At 57.3% G+C, this 18,062-nt stretch overlaps 1 protein-coding gene across 1 annotated transcript in view; it reads left to right on the forward strand.

Annotated features, from left to right (window-relative positions):
* TMEM255B (transmembrane protein 255B) overlaps positions 1–6,643 on the forward strand; it is a 32,041-nt gene extending 25,398 nt beyond the window's left edge. Inside the window, exons 8-9 of the mRNA XM_060080243.1 lie at positions 1,675–1,818; positions 6,476–6,643. Of these exons, the coding sequence (XP_059936226.1) occupies positions 1,675–1,818; positions 6,476–6,643 (312 nt within the window). The remainder of the gene's footprint in view (positions 1–1,674; positions 1,819–6,475) is intronic.
* The last annotated feature ends 11,419 nt before the right edge of the window (positions 6,644–18,062 follow it).

Consider the following 18,062-nt stretch of genomic DNA (forward strand, 5'->3'; position numbering starts at 1 on the left):
GCTCCAGAGGGCCGGTCACAGACAGCTCGTCCCGTGGGGTGCCGGGTGGGCGGGTGCGCAGAACGTGGAGTCTCGTGTCTGCAGAGGGTCTCCCGAGGTGGGGTTGCCCTGGCAACGTGGCCACGCTTACAGCCCAGCCTGGGTGCGGAAGGGTCTGCGTTGGCCTCAGGGATGAGAGCTGCAGGTGGACAGTCCTGCTGGCCCAGCTGGGGTCTCCTTGCCGTCCTGGGAGGCTCGGAGGTGAGAGGGTGCACGAGGGGTCAGGGCAAGACCAGGCAGTGTAGGCAGCCAAGGCCGGAGGAGGCGCCTAGCGTCCCCCGCAGAGTGGCCGTAGTTCCCAGAGTGAGGCCGCCTCTGGGAGACCCCTACACCTCCACCCCATCCTCCCCAGGCCCCGAAATGCTGAGCCAGGCCAGGCAGCTCCTCTCCAGCCCATGACGCCCTTTTGACCCTTGACCCACAACCCTCACCAACCCCCTTGGCCCGGATCCCCTTAGCCAGGCCTCAGGCCCGAAACACCCTCTGCAGCCCTGGGGCCCAGCTCCGGTGGTACCGGGCCACGTCGGGGCGCACACAGTCGGCCCTCAGCTGTGCTTGTTCGTGAATAAGGCATCAAGGCATCGAGGTGGCTGGGCTTGGGCCCCGTCTTGAGTTTTCCGTCCTCTCCCTGCTTTCAAGCTGCCTGTTCACTCCTCGGAGTTTAACTGACTCGACGCGCAGACCAGAGCTCCTGGTAGGAAAGGGCGGAGCACTGGGCCTGCGGGATGACGGAAGCGCGATGGCCCTCCTCCTACCTGGGCTGCCTGCGTCCCGAGGGCAGGGGCGGCGAGGCAGCCCTGGGGTGCTCTCTGCCCGCTCCGGCCCTCTCCTCTGGGGCGGGGCGCCTGGTGCGCTCCTCGCTGCGGGCCCCCCTCCTCAGGACGCTGCCCTGGCGCCTCCGGGGCTTGATGAGTTTTCAGACGCTCCGTCTGTGCTGCTGCCCGTGCTCTCGCAGCCCCTCCCGACTCTGCCCCATGGGTGTCAGGCGGGATCCAGGTTCTGGGCTCTTAGGGGAGCATGCACCTCTGGTCTGGGAACCCCGAACCCCCGTCGGGAGCGGCTGGCCTGCGGCTGGAGAAGGGTCCGTCCTACAGCCCATCCTCTCTGGGGGCAGGTGAGAGAGAGGTCAAGAATCAGGGCCCACATTCTGTTTTCCTTTGGGGAATCAGAGCCTCCCATGAGCTAAGGAAGCCGGAGTTCGAGGAGTTTGGGAAGCTCTGGTCTTGGTTGTGCTTCTCCAGAAATCCCTGCGGCCAGAGCCCTACCCCCGCCTGTGCCACCCGGAGCCCCTGTGGGGAGAGGGCCCTGCTGACTAGAGCCGGGGGCATCTTTGGAATCAGCGCCCCTCGGAGATGCCCGTGACACACGCTCCTGGAGCAGACAGATGGGGGTTTCCTCACTGTTCCAAAAAAACCCAATAGAGCCTGGGCCTAGCTGGGCCTCTCGGCAGATCCCGGAACAAACAGGAAAAGGAAAAGCAAGAAGAAACCCAGCTTTTGGGCTTTAGTTCTGGTTAGAGAGAGGCTGGTGGGAGGACTCGGAATCTCTCCCTCGGGACTCCACCTTCCTGAGCGGCTGCCGGACGGGGCTCCCCAGAGCAGGGCTCGGCTGACATGTCTCCATCCTTTGCGGCAGGTCCCGCTGCCCCAGCTGGCCTACGGCCCATCCACAGCGCCTCAGGTCCTCTACAACCCCGCCCAGCAGATCCTGGCCTACACAGGCTTCTGCCCGGTGCCCCCGGCTGTCCCCACCTGCTCGTCGTACCCGCTGCCCCTGCAGGTAGGCCGAGCGTCCCCGGGCCGGAGCGGTGCTCACGTCCCAGGCAGCTGTCATCCAGGGAGTGCTGCTCGGGTGGGACACGGGGGTGGGGGCTTGGGTTGAAGGAAAAGGGGGGTCTATGGCTCCCCCTCCCGATTTAGACAATGGGGTGATGCAGCTGGTGTGGACCAGCAAAGGGGGTGGGACGACTGAGGGATGTGGCGGGTGACCCCAGGCCCCGCACTGGACCTTCGGCATCCCCGGCGGCATTTGGGGCATCTGCTCCGTGTGGCCCTGGTGACCCAGCCAGCCACGTCTTTCGGGGCCTTGAGATTTTCTGACCCGTGACCAGGTCCCACACAAGTTGGCTGCAGTTTCCTGGCCAGAGCGACCAGGGATGTGCCAGCTGCCGGGCCCCTGTGACAAGGCAGAGTCACTGAATACAACCGAGGGCTTGCCAGCACTCACGAGAGCGGCAAGTGCACAGGCTTCACCCGAGGACAACTCTGGTGGCCTTGGGGCTGCTGTGGAAGGGGGCACGTGGGGGTGAAGCCTGTTCATAGAGCAGCGTCCCGCCCAACGAGCTGCCACTGTGGTGACCAGGACGTCCCCAGATATTGCCCTGTGTCCTCGGGGAGCAGGGGTGAGCACCTCTGGCCCAGACAGCCTGTCGGCCTCTGTTTTGTCGGGGGCGGGACGGTGGCCTTGGCACGTTCTCTGGTCTGTGTTAATGACAACAGCCCCTGAGCAGTTCTGGGAAGTTCGCAGGGTCAAGGTACCGGAGGGGCTGCGTCTGTGTGTGTGGGCAGGTGGGGTGCTGAGACCCCGACCGTTTGCTGTGAGGTCGCACATCTTCATCTGCAGCTCGGGGTCCCAGTGCCCGAGAAGTGATGTTGACGGGACGTGAGACCTTTTCAGGGCCAGCGGCTGTTTAGGACAGGTGTATGTATCCACCAGCTCAGGGACAGAGGCGGCGGCCAGACTTGAGGAGGGGCTGAGGAGAGCGTGGTGTCCCTCTCCGCGGCCCCTTATGACGCAGAGGAACGCGCAGATTCGGCCCGGCTGGTCGCCCGGGGCTGCGGCACAAGCCCGGCCAGCGAGGTCCACGGTGGCCTCCCCAGGCCCGGCAGCTCATGGGGCTGGAAGCGGGTGTGGGCTCTCTGGGCCCCAGGGCGCAGTGGGTGTGGCGAGCCTCCATCCTGCCCGGGACAGGCCCGCTGGGCGGGGATTCAGGGACCATTCTACCTCCCCGTGGAGGCGCAAGCCCTGCCTCTCCGCACCTGGCTCCTTCCGCTTGCCACGAACATGAAGCTGGTGGCTGTGCGCCCAGGGCTCCGAGGGCCTTGGAATTCCCAGAGGAGGCTGTGCCATGGGAGGCCTTCTCCTGCCCATGAGAGCCGACCCCTTAGCCGTCCCACCAGTCCCGAGCAGGCGCCCTGGCCGCATGGGGACCTGCAAGCTGAGTCCTGAGTCTGGGAGGGGCCTGGCTCGAGAGTCTTCCCATTTCTAAGACACGGAAAGGAATTATCCAAGCGTCAGGAGATGAGCTGGTTGCCAGTAACCCCCGGTAGCGTCACTTCTCAGGGCGGGTACGTCAGCTTCCCCGACACCCAGGTGCCGTCCTTGGCAGCCCTCGTCTTACCTGGGAGCGTCACCTGCATCCCACCTCCAGGCCACCCTCCCTGGTCCCCAGCACGGGAAGGACCACATCGTCTGGGCGTGGCCTGTGTCCTGGGCGCTGTACTCTGCCCCTCATCTTCTTAGTTTGCCGAACCCACAACGTGAGACCCACAGCTGGAGGGAGGGCTGGACCCATGGCTGGCTGGCCACCTGTGGTCTCAAACACCAGCTTGGAAATGCACAGACGTCGAGGAACGGGCATGCTCCACGGGCCGGCTGTCTCCAGTCCTCCCAGCGTCCCCCCCAAGACCCCACAGTCACGCCCACACACGGGGACTCCAGGCAGCTCTGGGACGTGGCTGGGGGCAGAGGCGATCCCCGCAGGGCCCTTCCTCCTGGCTGAGCCCCGGCGTTTGGCTGGTTTGTTACCACCCTCCCGCAAGCTTGGCCACAGGGAGGACCCGGAGAGGACAGCACCTCATCCGGGCGCCTGCTGCTCTGGGTCCTGACCCGAGGTACTGGCAGCCGTCCTGCTCCTGTTCCTTCGGGAGACGGGGCTGCAGGGGGCGGGCACGGTCTCCCCTCCTTACCGCTGGTGCTGGTGAACACGTGGCTCTGTTCCGGTGTCGTACTCCAGCCTCATCCACCTTTGGGCCTCTGGCTCGTCAGAAACAGCAGATGCGCCCAATTCTCCCTCCCAAGGGCGGCCTGGGCTCCCTCCACAAGGGCCTGATCAGCTTTTATCACCAGCACACGTAGGAGCGTAATTACACACACGTCAATCATCAGATTTCGAGGAGCTGACAAATCAATGATGCTATGTGTCTCGTCAGGAGGGAAACGACAGATTGATGTTTCTGACTCTGTTCCCATCAGAGGAGGAAAGGGATATTGCAAGTGTCCTGTCCAGTCCTTAGCAGCGGAAAACACTCCCACATAAGAGAGGGAGTGAGCAGCTCTTGGGGGCTGTTTGGAGCAGTTGGTCAAAAGAACAATCACCTTAGAAGAAAACCCACCTTCCTTATTCCCAGAGTTGCCTGGTCAGGAAGTGCAGGCACAAGGACACGCCAAGGATTAACTCACATCCTGTAACTAAGGACCTCGCATCCTGTAACTAAGGACCTTGCATCCTGTAACTAAGAGGCTTTTCGTCTGCCCCCAATGGGATTGCCTGTGTGGACAGAGCCTAGTTTCCTCCGTGATTCCTGGTGGTTTGCTCTGTGGTCCATGGTGGTTTACTCCATGGTTCCTGGTGGTTTGCTCTGTGGTCTGTGGTAGTTTGCTCTGTGGTTCCTGGTGGTTTTTTCTGTGGTCTGTGGTGGTTTGCTCTGTGGTTCCTGGTGGTTTTCTCTGTGGTCTGTGGTGGTTTTCTCCATGGTTCCTGGTAGTTTGCTCTGTGGTCTGTGGTGGTTTCCTCCGTGGTTCCTGGTTGTTTCCTCTGTGGTTCCTGGTGGTTTCCTCCGTGGTTCCTGGTGGTTCTCTCTGTGGTCTGTGGTGGTTTCCTCCATGGTTCCTGATGGTTTGCCCCATGGTTCCTGGTGGTTTACTCCGTGGTTCCTGGTGGTTTACTCTGTGGTTCCCGGTGGTTTACTCCGTGGTTCCTGGTGGTTTACCCTGTGGTTCCTGGTGGTTTACTCTGTGGTTCCTGGTGGTTTATTCTGCAATCCTCGCTGGTTTGCCGTGTATTTCCAGCTGTCTCCTCTGTGGTTCCCACTGGTTTATTCCGTGGTCAGTGTGGTTTACTCCCTGGTTCTCTCAGCTGCTCATTTCTGGTAAAGAACTGACCACACACATGCCTGGTGGGAGCTGGGGACCCGCAGATCTGAGGGATGTTCTCTGGAGGTTTCCTTTGTCCCCTGAGGTCAGAAAGAAGTGTGAGTTTGAGAGAAAGAAAGCAATGGAGGTGTGCAGGGGCCCAGGGCCCTTGGATCCCTAGAGCCCTGACTTGTGAGGAAATTCTCTCTCAAAGCCTGAGGTCCGGGGTTCCTCCAGGGAGAGGGGGCAGGCAGGCTGGCATCCCTGGTCCCTGGGCACCTGCTGAGCAGAAAGCAAGGAACCACCTGGCCCCACCGAAGACGAGAGCCTGCACACACTCACCTGTGTCCCATCACAGAGGGGTTGCTTGCTTTATTTAATGTTGGTTTTAAGCAGGCATTTTTAACCTCTAGAAGTTAAAAAAAAAAGAAAGAAATTTAAGAGGTTGTTGGCAGGTGGAGGAAAACTGGAAATTTTATTAATTTACAGTCTGTGGCATGCCCCAACATTCTCTTTGCAGAATCACTTTTTGTGTCTATGTGTATTAGTGTGGGTTCTCCAGAGAAACAGAACCAATAGCATGTGTGCACATAGTAGACACAGGTAGAGATATATTTACAGAAGGAGATGCTACAAATAGAGATATATAGAGGGAGAAAGTCCAAAATCTGCAGGGCAGTCCACAGGCTAGAGGTCCCAGGAAGAACAGATTTTGCAGTTTGAGTCTAGTCAGTTTGGAGGCAGAATTCCCTCTCCCTTGGGAACCTAAGTCTTTTCCTCTTCAACTGATTGGACGAGGCCCACCCACACCAGAGAGGGTGATCTGCTGGTCTACATGTTCATCATGGATACCAAACACCTTCAAAATGACATCCAGCAGTTTGAGCAAACGTCTGGGCACTGTAGTCTAGCCAAGTTGATGCATAAAATTCACCATCACACTATGTGGAAAATGTTGATGTTCTTGGTTTTTTCTGTAAAATATGAAGTGTTGAGTAAACCCAGGACCCCAGATGAGCTGGGCAGCCTTTTCCTTAGACGGCGTTTGCACGTCCGTGCATCCCGGTGTCAGGTGGTCACCAGCCACCCTCCTGAATGTCAAGACCGGTGCCCACAGGCGAGAAGGGGGCCCAGTGGGGCTGAATCGGGGCCTCCCTGCGGCCCCCTGGGAACGCACAGTGATCAGGGAGCGGTTCCCACCAGGAGGGCCTGGGTCTGGGGGTTCGGGCCAGGGCGGGCTCTGAGGAGCGCCAGTCGTGCTGGGCTCCCAACGGCTGAGGAGGCTTTTTCTGTTTGGTTGCAGCCCCCTGGTGGCTTCCCGGCCTCACCTGGCTCTGACCTCTCTCTGTCCGAGGATGTGCAGCTTCCGTCCCAGCCCGGCTCCAGCTGCCGGCCCCCCCCGAATGCCCCCCCCATCTTCACCCTCACCCACTTCCTCCCCGGGGAGAAGCCTCCCCCCTACGCGCCATGATGCAGAGGGTGGAGATTGAAAACTAGTTTTTGGCTTGTTAGAAAACAGAGCAGCTTTTACGAACCCTGCTTCTGCGGCCAACCTCCTGGAGACGTCCGAGCCCTCCTCCCCTCCCTGGGCACATCTGGGCAAGGAGAGGCCGGACCGTGGCAGGGAGCCCTGGTGGTCAAGGCCACCTCACTCTGTGTGAAGCCACACACCAAGCTGTGCTAAAATGCCCTCTGGAGCCGCCTTGCTCTGGTGGCATCACTTACAAAACAGTTTCATTTTCCTCCTAATTCATTATCACTATGATGGTCAAGGGGACTGTGGCAGGTGCCCCCGTGTGAGGGAACGTGCTGTGTTTGTATTTATATGTGTGTGTCCCTGGTGAGGGCAGGGTCGCCACCCTCAGTGCTGCCCTCCTGGTACCCATTCACTCAAGTGAAAACTTGTCCCAGCTCAAATATAAGTGCTGTTTCCAAGGCCTGCGAATGGTCTGAGGTCTGCGTGTACTCTGTTCCAATCGCGTCCCGCAGCTGCATGTGCCCTGTGTACGGTGTCTGGGCCCCGGACTGTCAGCCTTTGTGGAGAATCCAGGGGAGCCTGGTCTGTTCTGCGAGACACCCCCTGTGGGACCCCACCCGCAGAGCAGGTGCCCCTAAGATGCAGCCTCTCTGCTGAGAGACCCCTGGGGGGGGGCCTCTGTGGCCCAGCAGCCATGGCCTTGGTGAAGCCGTGCCCAGGACAGACCAATGGCTACCAACTGGGGCCCCATGTGCACCTGCCCACTGCCAGACACACCTGAGGAAGCAGGTGAGCGTGGCCTTGGAGCCACTCAAATCCTGGTCGAGAGACAGACCGGAGTCTGTCTCAGAGTTACAGAGTTACAGTCATGGATCATTGGGGAAAAGAGATGGCGGAGCAGGGACAGGAGGGAGGAGAGGTGAGGGGAAGGGAGAAGGGAGGGAGGCAAGCGGTTGAGTCTAAACGAGACGCGGTCTCCTCTCCCCCTGCTGGCTGGGAACGCAATTGTGTCCAACAGACAGAATACTCCCAGCCCTCACTTTCAGAACCACTTCTCACTGCATTTTCTGAGCATGTGACCGTTTCCTTAGAGAGGAGGACACGCGTGGATGCGTCTGGCCCCTTGGCCTAGGGAAGGCTATTTGTCGCAGACGAGGCAGGAAGGACCTGGTCACTGGTCAGAGCATGCAGATTGTTGTGGTCCCTGCAGCACCCCACGCCCCCCACCAGTACCGCAACGAGGGGAGTCACAGAATTCTTGGTTTCCCGGCACATGAAAGCGATGTTTACACCATCCTGCAGTCTGTTGCCAGTAGCATTATGGCTAAAGAAACAATGCACAGCCTTAATTAAAAACACTTCATTCCTAAAACATACCAAAACAGTGGGGGCTTCCCTGGTGGCGCAGTGGTTGGGAGTCCACCTGCCAATGCAGGGGACATGGGTTTGTGCCCTGGTCCGGGAAGATCCCACATGCCGTGGAGCAGCTGTGCCCGTGAGCCGTGGCCGCTGGACCTGCGCATCCGGAGCCTGTGCTCCACAGCGGGAGAGGCCACAGCGGTGAGAGGCCCGTGTACCCCCCCCAAAAACAAACAAACCCAAAACAGTGACAAGAGTAACATCAAAGATCACTGGTCACGAATCACCCTACAAATATAATAATAATGAAAAAGTCTGAAATATCATGAGAATTATGAAAATGTGATGCAGAGACACGAAGTGAGCAAACGCTACCAGGAAAACATGCTGACAGACTCGTTGTGCACAGGGCCGCCCCAAATCTTTATTTGTAAAAAAAAAAAAAAAAAAAAAGCAGTATTTGTAAAACGAGATGTGACTGTGTTTTGTTAAACGTGGGCTCGCAAGCCCGGTGTTTCCAGGCTGGCCTGATCCGCTGGACCCAGCGTAGCCCTGGCCTCTGTGGCCTCCATGGCCTCCGTGGCCAGGGCGTGGCCCCACCTCCTGTTGTCCTGGAACTTCAGCTCTAAAAGCCACGAGCACAGCAAAGTCACTCCTCCTCAATTTGGAATTTTAGGCCAAACTCTCAAGTGGCCAATCCTCCCTAATTGTTTGACTTGCTTTGGGCATATCGTAAAAAATAACAAAACTAGCAGAATTTAGGAGGAGTAATTCCATTGGCTGAGATGGAGCCCGTGGCCACACTGAGAAGCAGCGTGAAGTTAGTTTTTGAAGCATCCTTTGTCTCCCTTTTAGCCCGATTTTGACACGATGGTCTTGCTGTCCCTCCACCTGTCCGCCCCGTCACCAGACTCACTAGTCTGGGTCCCAGTTCCTCACAGCTTTGCTTGGTAGCCTCTGCGGCTAAGCTCTCCCTTTCGGGGCTTCGCCGTCACAGTGGCAGGCATTTGGGACCTGGTGTGGGGGGGTGCCTAGTGCGACCACAGGACCAGCATCCCTGTGCCCAAAGCAGGCTCTTGCAGGACGAGTCCAACTCAGCTCTGCGACTTGGGGAGACCATCTTTCACCAAAGAAACCTAGTTTGAACATCATGTAAAACAATGGAGTATGAAAGGAGAATTCACGTGACTGACTGTGTTCCCTGCCTGGATTGTGCAGAGAACAGGGAAGATGGTTCTTCATTCTGAGGCTCGTAAGAACCAGATGGGTCTTGTTTTACATAAGGAGGATGATCTCTTTCCCACGGAGGACCCTCTACAGCCCACTCGAGACCTCAGCTTTGCTAGAGGCCCATCAGGCATCCCTGTGGCCTGGGGGCCAGGCAGGGGCAGGAAGGGGCCGCCTGGACACCAACTGGAGCCGGGTAACAGGACAAGCTCCTGTACTCCCCCTAAACACAGCCAGTCCTCATCACAAAGGCAAAGAGGCAAACTCATTACTTTACAAAAGTTACACGTATAAATTTAGGGACTTTCCGTAAAATCTAAGAACTTAAGAGTCACTGAGATGCTTATTTATGTTGAGAATTATGTTAGGATATTAGTGTACAAATCACAAACCATCAGGTGACCAGAGTGGGGTGAGACCACGTCCCGGCTTCCCCCCTTCCAGCCTGCCTGCCGGTGCGGCAAAGCCCAGGCCTGGCTTCAGGCTCATCCAGGTGAAATCCACCAAGAGCTCCCTGTGTGGGGACTTGACGCCAAACCTGCCTTCCCAGCCTCGTCACATCATCATCTGTTCATTTTGCTGCGTCAGATAAGGTCCTGCCAGTCCCGTTTCTCCCTCGCGGCGTCTGTTGGGAGATGCGAGCTCACTGGCACAGATTTTGTCAACATTTACTGGGGACACCTGCGTGGACCCTACAGGCACTTAGGGTTCCGCATGTGAGGTGCCCAGCCCGGCCTGGTCGGGGCCAGCGCCTGCCCATCCAGCCGCCTTTCCCTGCATGCCCGCCCTGAATGCGTCAAAAGACGACACAAACCAAGCCGCGCGGTACTGGATGGACAAGCGTCCCTTCCAGCCAGGGAAGCCTCAGCCTAGTCTGATGGGATCTATGAGAGATTTTGCCTTCTCTGGGTGACTTTCCAGTGGATCCTTGGTTTTATGTTCTTGGTGTTTTTGGTTCAGCGGGCAAAGACACGTGACATTGAAATGCCCGCAGCCGTGTTGCTTGGGGACAACCTCTGGCAGCAGGGCCGTGGCTCTGACCGTGGGCCTTGCCCTCTGCCCGCAACCAGGTCAGACCCGCATCGCAGCCACCTTTGTTGCTCCTAGAAATGTCGGTCAAGGTGGAGATACTGTCTGATCACAGGACCCCCTGCGGCCCCTGGGCTAGAGCCTCTGGGGGGAGGACGTGCCCTCCCCCGTGTCTGTGCTGGCCCTGCTGCTGCTCCGTGGGGCTTCGGCGTCCTGCCCTTCAGGGGGCATTTAACCCAGTGCAAACCGTACCAGCAAAAGCAGGAGAGGAGAAAGGAACTGGGGCTGGGACTTGAACGGGACGTAGGGGCTGAGCCCCAGAGCTGCTCATGTGGGCACTCAGCTCGGAGCTACCAGAGGGAGGGGGCTCCACGCTTGACCAGAAACCCTGCATCCACAAGGCTGGACCGTGCTCAAGAGCAAGGAGGAAATTCTCTTTCCTCCACGTCTCTGGGCGCCCCCCCTACGGTTTCTGCACTCAGATGCGAGCCCCGGGACTGGGGTGTCCTGGAGACAGAAACCCCTCGTCCATCAAAGGCTTGAGGTGCCCGGCCTCCGCTTTCCTCACGTGACGGCGGGGCTCGAGGCTACTGTCCGCTCGGTCCAAGGAGGGGAAACCAGACGGGGCCAGCAGGCACAAAGGGACGACTGCACGCCCAGCCGCACCCTGAGGGTCAGGATGTCCACCGGCCCACTGACCCGCCCGGGATCCCGCAGCAAGTCCCTCTTCTGCCCAGAGTTTAAGACCCATAGCGTCCAACCGAGCCAGGGGTCTGTGGTCCGAGACGTCGATCCCCTCGGTGGCTCCCGGACCCACGAGCGCCCGGGCCAGGAGGGACCTTGGCTCTGGGCTGCAGGGAGTGAAGCCGCAGCCCCTGGTCCCAGCAGGCCCATGACTGCCTTCGGAGCAAGTGGCAGGGAAGCCGGTCGCAGGCCTGGACGCGGGATGACCTGCAACCCCTGAGCACAACCCAGGGTGGGGTCTGCAGGGCCGCAGGGTTTCCCCGGACGTCCACACCCGCGTGGCCTGACCCACACTGTCTGCCCTGCCAGGTCGTTTCATCTCGCCGAGAGCCGGGAGCTGATAAAAAATATCAAACTCCAAGGCCAACAACTTTGCTCCTGCCCACAAAAATGTCTTTATCCCTCACCCCAGCCACAAAGAATGTGAACAATTCAGTTCCCAGCCTGCTGGTGGCTTCCAGGCACCCCCATCCCCAGTCCCCGGGACCCCCCAACTCCGGCTGGCCTCAGTGTGCTCTGGGCGCCGTTCCCTGGGGACCCCTCTCTGCCATGCCCTCCCCAGAGCAGAACCCGGCCAGGCTCCGCCCGCGTCCTGACGTGTGTGAGGCCCGGCCCTGCAGCTCTGCCGGGCTCCACCACGGGGTGGGGATTGGTGGGGCCTCTCCCCCGGCCCCTCCCTCTGCTGAGCGGCCCTTCCTCATCCTCAGTCACAGACTGAGCTCGGTGCTCCGGGGACCGGGCTGGAGGCTGGTTGGGTGGAAGGGGTCAGGGAGGCTGCTGATGGGAACAGGGTTCCCTGCTGCCGTGGTGGAATGTTCTGGAACTGACAGTGGTGACGTTGCACAGCCCTGTGAAGGTGCTGAAACCCGCTGAATTGCACGCTGTTAGGGGGTGAACATTATGGTATGTTACTGGGTCTCACTGGAAAAACACTCAGGGCAGGGCCGGGGGATAGTACGTGCTTGGTTAACAAGAACGACCCTCAGCAGCAGTCTGGTCTGGTCCGAGCAGCCTGCGCTCACCCGCACTGCCCTGCCCTCCCCACTCCCGCCTTCTCAGTCCTTCTGCAGCCCGACTCCGCCACCTCTGGGTGTAGGGAGAGAGCACAAAGCTGGCGGAGCAAAGGTGCCCATTGGATTAAGGGGATGTGCCCAGCCGAGCATCGTCCAGCCCAGAGGAAAGGAGCCAGGGCAGGCCTCGCTCTGTTAGCAGCTCTTGGGTGGCACCATTACATGCCTATTTCCCTTTCCCATTTGCTAAAACTTTTTAATTATGAAATTTAATACACGTGCAGAAAGCCTGCTGGAGACCAAGGTGTAACGTGGTGACTATTTGCAAAGCGAGGCAGTCACCCGGCCCCGGGGCTGGCCCTCCCTCCGCCCGGCGCCCACTCTCCCGCTGTACTGTCCTCTGTAGGCCCAGGTGCCCAGCCTCCACTGAGCTTCCTGCTTGTGAGATGCACGCGTGGGGTTCTGCCTCTGACCCCAGGACCCGTGACTGCCCCTTTGGCTGTGGGCAGGCCTCGGTTGATCTCGGGGCCCCTGTGTGTATGCGGGGCCCCTGGCTTGGATTTGGAGCACATGGCGGACTTTGGAGGACGACGCCCGGCCAGCGTCAGTGGGGTTGGCCCAGCTCAGTCTCAGCTGCGGACCTGGCGTCCGGTTGCTCCAACCCACCAAGATCTGGTCCTGCGCCATCTGAGAACCTTTCACAGCTGTGGGTGCAGTGGGTCCTCCTTGTGGTTTCTTCTTGTGGTGTCTGTGACCCGCATTTCCTCCTTGTTAGTGAAGCGGGGCCCCCTGGACAGACAAATCGTCCGCTGGTGTTTCCTGTTCTGTCCAGAGCCCTCCTGGTCTTCTGCCCGTTCTTCGTTGGGTCATTACTTGCTCTCACTGATTTGCAGGAAGAACTCGTTCCCCCTCTGGGTTAACCCATGTTAGCGGGTTCATGTGGTCCCCAGTAACTTCTGTTCTGAGCTGGTCTCGTCACCCTCTTTGTGGTACCTTGGTGAACAGATGTTCTTGATGTATCTACTGATGGATATGCTTGTTTATTTTTAATAGACTTTAGTTTTTATAGCAGGTTAAGTTCACAGCAGAATGGAGAGGAAGGGAGAGAGAGTTCCCGCAGGCCCCCTGCCCCACTCAGGTGCAGCCTCCCCCATCATCACCATCCCCCACCCGAGGGGCCGTTCGTTACCATCCATGAACCTACACTGACAGGTCCCCGTCACCCAGAGTCCGTCGTTTATATTCGGGGTCACTCAGTGTTGTTGTACATTGTGTGGATTTGGACAAAGGTTTAATGTCCCGTGTCCACATGACTGTCTCACGTGGAGCACCTTCGCTGCCCTAAAAACCCCCCATGCTCCACGCTCTCATGCCTCCTCCCCTAACCCGCGTTAACCGCTGGTCTATTTACTGTACTATCTCCATAGTTTTGTCTTTTCCAGAGTGTCAGATAGCTGGAATCATACACTACGTAGCCTTTTCAGATTGGCTTTTTTCACTTAGCAATATGCATTTAAGTTTCTTCTATGTCTTTTCATGACTTGATAGCTCATTCTTTTTATCACTGACTAATGGTCCGTTGTCTGAGCATAACACAGTTTGTTTATCCATTCACCTGCTAAAGGGCATCTTAGTTGCTTCCAAGTTTTGGTAATTATGAATAAAGTTGCTATAAACATTTGTGTGTACATTTTTATGTGGACATTAGTTTTCAGTGCCTTTGGGGAAGTACCCAGGAGCACAATTGCTGAATCACGTGGCGAGAGTATGTTTAGTTTTGTAAGAAACTATCTTCCATGGTGGCTGCACCATCCTGCGTTCCTACCAGCAATGCTGAGGGTTCCTGCTTTTCCACATCCTCACCAGCACTTGGTGTTGTCTGTGTTCTGGATTCTGGCTGTTCTAATAGGTGTGCTGTGGCATCTTACTATTGTTTTAATTTGCGTTCGCCCTGACATATGAGCACGTTTTCATGTGCTTATTTGCTACCTGTGTATCTTTGGTGAAGTGTCTGTTAAGGTCTTTGATCCATTTTTTAATTGGGTTGTTTATTTTCTTATAGTTGAGTTTTAAGAGTTCTTTGTATATTTGGGGTAACAGTGCTTCATCAGATATGTCTTCTGCAAATTTCTTCTTCATCTGTGGCTTGGTTTTTCATCCCCTTGATGGTGTCTTTGCGGAGCAGAAAGTTTTCATTTTAATGAAGCCCAACTTATCCATTATTTCTTTCATGGATTTTGCCTTTGGTGTTGTATCTAAAAGGTTATCCCAAATCCAAGGCCATCTATATTTTCTCCTGTGCTATCTTCTAGGAGTTTTATAGTTTTGTGTTTTACTTTAGATCTGAGATCCATTTTAAGTTGACTTTGTGAAGGGTGTGAGGTCTGTGTCTAGATTCGTTTATTTGCACGTGGAGTCCAGGTGTTCCAGCCTCATTTGTGAAGAAACTGTCTTTGCTCCATTGTGTTACCTTTGATCCTTTGTCGAAGATCAGGTGACTCTATTTTTGTGGGTCTGTTTCTGGGCTCTCTGTTCTGTTCATTTATCTCTTTGTTTATTCTTCTGGCAACACCAGGCTGTACTGACCGATGTAGCTTCATAGCAGGACTTGAAGTCGGGTAGCTTCCTCCAACTTTGTTTTCTTGAAGTTCTTAATTTTATGCAGCCCAATTTTAAAATATTTTTCTTTATCATGAGAGCGTTTTGTTTTATTTTCTATTTTAAAGCAGTATTTCTTTACCCTAGTTCTTGAAAATACTCTTCTATCACAGGGGTCAGCAAAGTTTCTCTGTGAAGGAACAGATAGTACATGTTCAGGTTTTGAGGGTCCGTAGCTGTGAAGCCACTGCTCAGCCCTGCCATTGTAGCAGGAGAGAAGCTGTAGAGAATCATAAGTTAACGGGTGTGACCGTGTGTCAATAAAGCTTTATTAACAAGAACAGGGGTGCATCACATTGGGCCCGCAGCCTACAGTTTTACATTATCTTCTAAATGCTTTATAGATTACCTTTAGAGTTAAATACATACTGTACATAGAGTTAATTTTTTGTGTCATGTGAGCTGGGGTCAAATTTCCTATTTCTTTAATGCAGAGATTTCAATAGGGATGATTTGCTCCAGGGGACGTGTGGCAGTGTCTGGAGATGTTTTGATGTCTCAAGTGTGTGTGTCTATGTGTGTGCATTTGGGGGACTACTGGCAGCAAGGACGGGGGTGCCACCAAATGCCCTAAAGGCACAGAACAGCCCTTCACACAAAGAACCATTATCAATCAATCGATAGTATCTGAAAAACAAACAAAAGAATTAAATACAAACAAATAATACAGCTCTTCTATTTAAAACAAAAAAAGCAAAACTCTGAGATCAACGCAGACCACAAGTGGCAGCAGCATAATCCACCTGAGTTCCTCCTTCCTGGCGCAGAGTCAGACCCATCCCAGCTCCATCTCCATGGCGCACAGTCAGACCCATCCCAGCTCCATCTCCATGGCACAGTCAGAAGACATGCAACTCTCCGTCTGCCCCAGCCTCGTGTGCAGTCTGGCCCGGACTGGGTAGCAGCAAGGACGCCAATCTGGCCAGTACAGCTGGGGAATGTCTTGCAGATTTTGGCTCTGCTCTGGCCATAAACTTTTTCTTGGCAGTAGTTAGAATAACCCCTGGCGCCCAGTGGAAGTCTATGGAAACCACAGTAGGAAACAGATGTGGCCCTCGCTCTCCCCAGAGAGAAGATGAACCCAAGGTGGTCAGAAAGCCCCTGAGAGCTGGCCTCGACTCCGTGTGTCCGTGAGGCCAGAGTTTCCAGTCCCAGAGCTCAGCATGTGTCTTGTCTGTTCTCTGGCTGTCCTGGCCTTTGTGAGGGGGTGGGGGCTGGCCTGGGGAGCATTCCGTAAGAACATTCCAGACCTGCCTCCGGAGTGGACGAAAACCAGGGAGGATGGCGGGAATGCTGTGGTGACTGGGCTGAGAGCAGGCCCCAGAGTGGCTTTGGGCTCCTGAGGTCACATGGAGCCAGAGGGTGGGCAGCAGGGGGTCTCCTGGTGTCGCGGGAAGGACTGTGTGTCCCCCATCTCTCAGAGCTGTGCTCAGCGGCTCTGGGAGACCATGGGCGGCCGGTGAGACCCTTGCTCCCTGAGCTGATGGCACCGTGCATGGTCCTCCTGGTCAACATCAAAGTCCCCAGGAACTGGGCTCTCAAGCCCCCAACGGACAGTCTGAGGCACGTCCTACAGCTCCAGGCCCCAGCCTGACCAGTTCAGCCCACCAGGCCAGTCCCCAACCTGGAGCTGGCACAGGGGCCTGGGTTGGGGTCCACTTAGGCTGTGAGCCAGACCACACGTCCACCCCGGTCATGGATGGAGGGGAGGGCTCCACGGTGCTGTGGGAAGAGGCTGGCTGGAGGTGGACTTTACACGAGGACCCAGGCTTGCCGAGTCCCCTGACCTCCCTGCCAGCCCTTCTGTGCAAATCACTTGAAGAACTCTCGGGCTAGTTCCTGAAGTCCTGAGTCAGCAGAACTCTCACCCACAGCCCACTGAGGTTCAGGGTCACCTGAAGGAGTGCAGCGTGCCCACGGCTGGCCTGGCAGAGGAGGGGTCCAGACGCATACACGCGTGCTCCTGCACTCACACAGCCCCTCACACAGCCTCACACACACACACACACACACACACACACACACACACGGTTTGAGGCAGGCCGGGCAGCAGACAAGTGGGTTCAGGCTGGCAGGAGGACATGGGTGGCCATGGGAGGGGCCGACCCCGGCTGCACGTGCCAGCCCTGCTGGGCCCTGGGGCCTGAGCACCTCTGCCTCTGGGGTCCTGGGCAAGTCACCTTGTACCTTCAGGCCTCAGTCTGGTCATCTTAGGTGAGCTTGGCCTGCGGGTCCCGCCTGACGGGCATCTGTGATTGCCAACCCCTCCCCTGTGTCGTGGAGGCCCCGCCCCCCCCAGGGCGCACCGGCCGCCTCTGCCCACGGCCCCCGGGGTCACTCCACTTGCCAGTCCTGCCAGGCAGAGGCCCTGCTGCCATCCTGGAGGCCAAACCTCCTCCTCCAGGATCGAGAGGGAGCTTCTCTTCCTGAGGTGCCATGACCACTCTACTTCCTGTGGGCTCCGCAAGTGGCTGGGCTGGGGTCTTCGAGCCCTGCCCTTCCTCTCGCCCCCGCTCGTCTCTGGGCCAGGTTGTGACTGTAAACTCACGTTCAGCAGCGGGGTGGGTGGGGAGGTGGGTGGGTGCGGAGACCCCAAAGCCGCTTTGAGGGATTAAAGCCATGAAGCTGAAATGGGGCCGTGGGACCCCGGGCTGCCTGCCCTCCTGCCTGCCTCAGAACACACTTCAGGGTTTAGTATTTAAAAAGATAGAATCTCAGTCTTGGGGTGGAGGGAAGCCCAACCGGATGCTGGAAACTCCCCTGGGACCCTCTGCTGCGACAGCGCCCACAGCCCCGGATGTGTCCGCCGCAGCTGCAAACCGCGGGCTTGCTCTCCCCCATGACCTGGGCTGGCGTCGTGCTGTCGCTACTGCTCCCCATGCTCCTGGAGCCAGAGTGAAAGGCCCGTGCGCTCGACCCCCGGCAGACCCGGCTCGCTCTACAACGAGCAGGTGCCTTCCGCACCGCGCACGGCCTCCCGAAACGAGAAGGCGGGAGAACCGAGGCTGCGGGTTTGCACGGGGAGCTGGCGGCGTTGACCTGTGGTGCCTGCCCTTGGCCGCGCAGGCAGGCGACTGGCACTGCCGCCTCCCGGAAAGCGGCTCATCCCCGTCCTGGGGACGCCGGGCGGCAGGCGGAAGGGATGCCGCCTGGAGTTAAAGCCGACGGGCCTGGCGGACCTCTCGGCCTCGGACCCGCGACGACTGCGCCGCTGCACGCCAAGGGGCAGAAAGCGCCGACACAGAGCTAGGAAGGTTCCGTAAACGTTTTATTTTTCCATAGTTTTAGGTCAGAGAGAAGCATCTGGTAATAAAAATAACAGAATTCTCTTCCCGGGTCCGCTCGGGCGGTGCTGAGGTGAGTCCGCTATTTACACGTATGGTACA

This window comes from Mesoplodon densirostris, chromosome 17, assembly GCF_025265405.1.
Source record: "Mesoplodon densirostris isolate mMesDen1 chromosome 17, mMesDen1 primary haplotype, whole genome shotgun sequence".
In the NCBI taxonomy this organism is placed as follows: domain Eukaryota; kingdom Metazoa; phylum Chordata; class Mammalia; order Artiodactyla; family Ziphiidae; genus Mesoplodon; species Mesoplodon densirostris.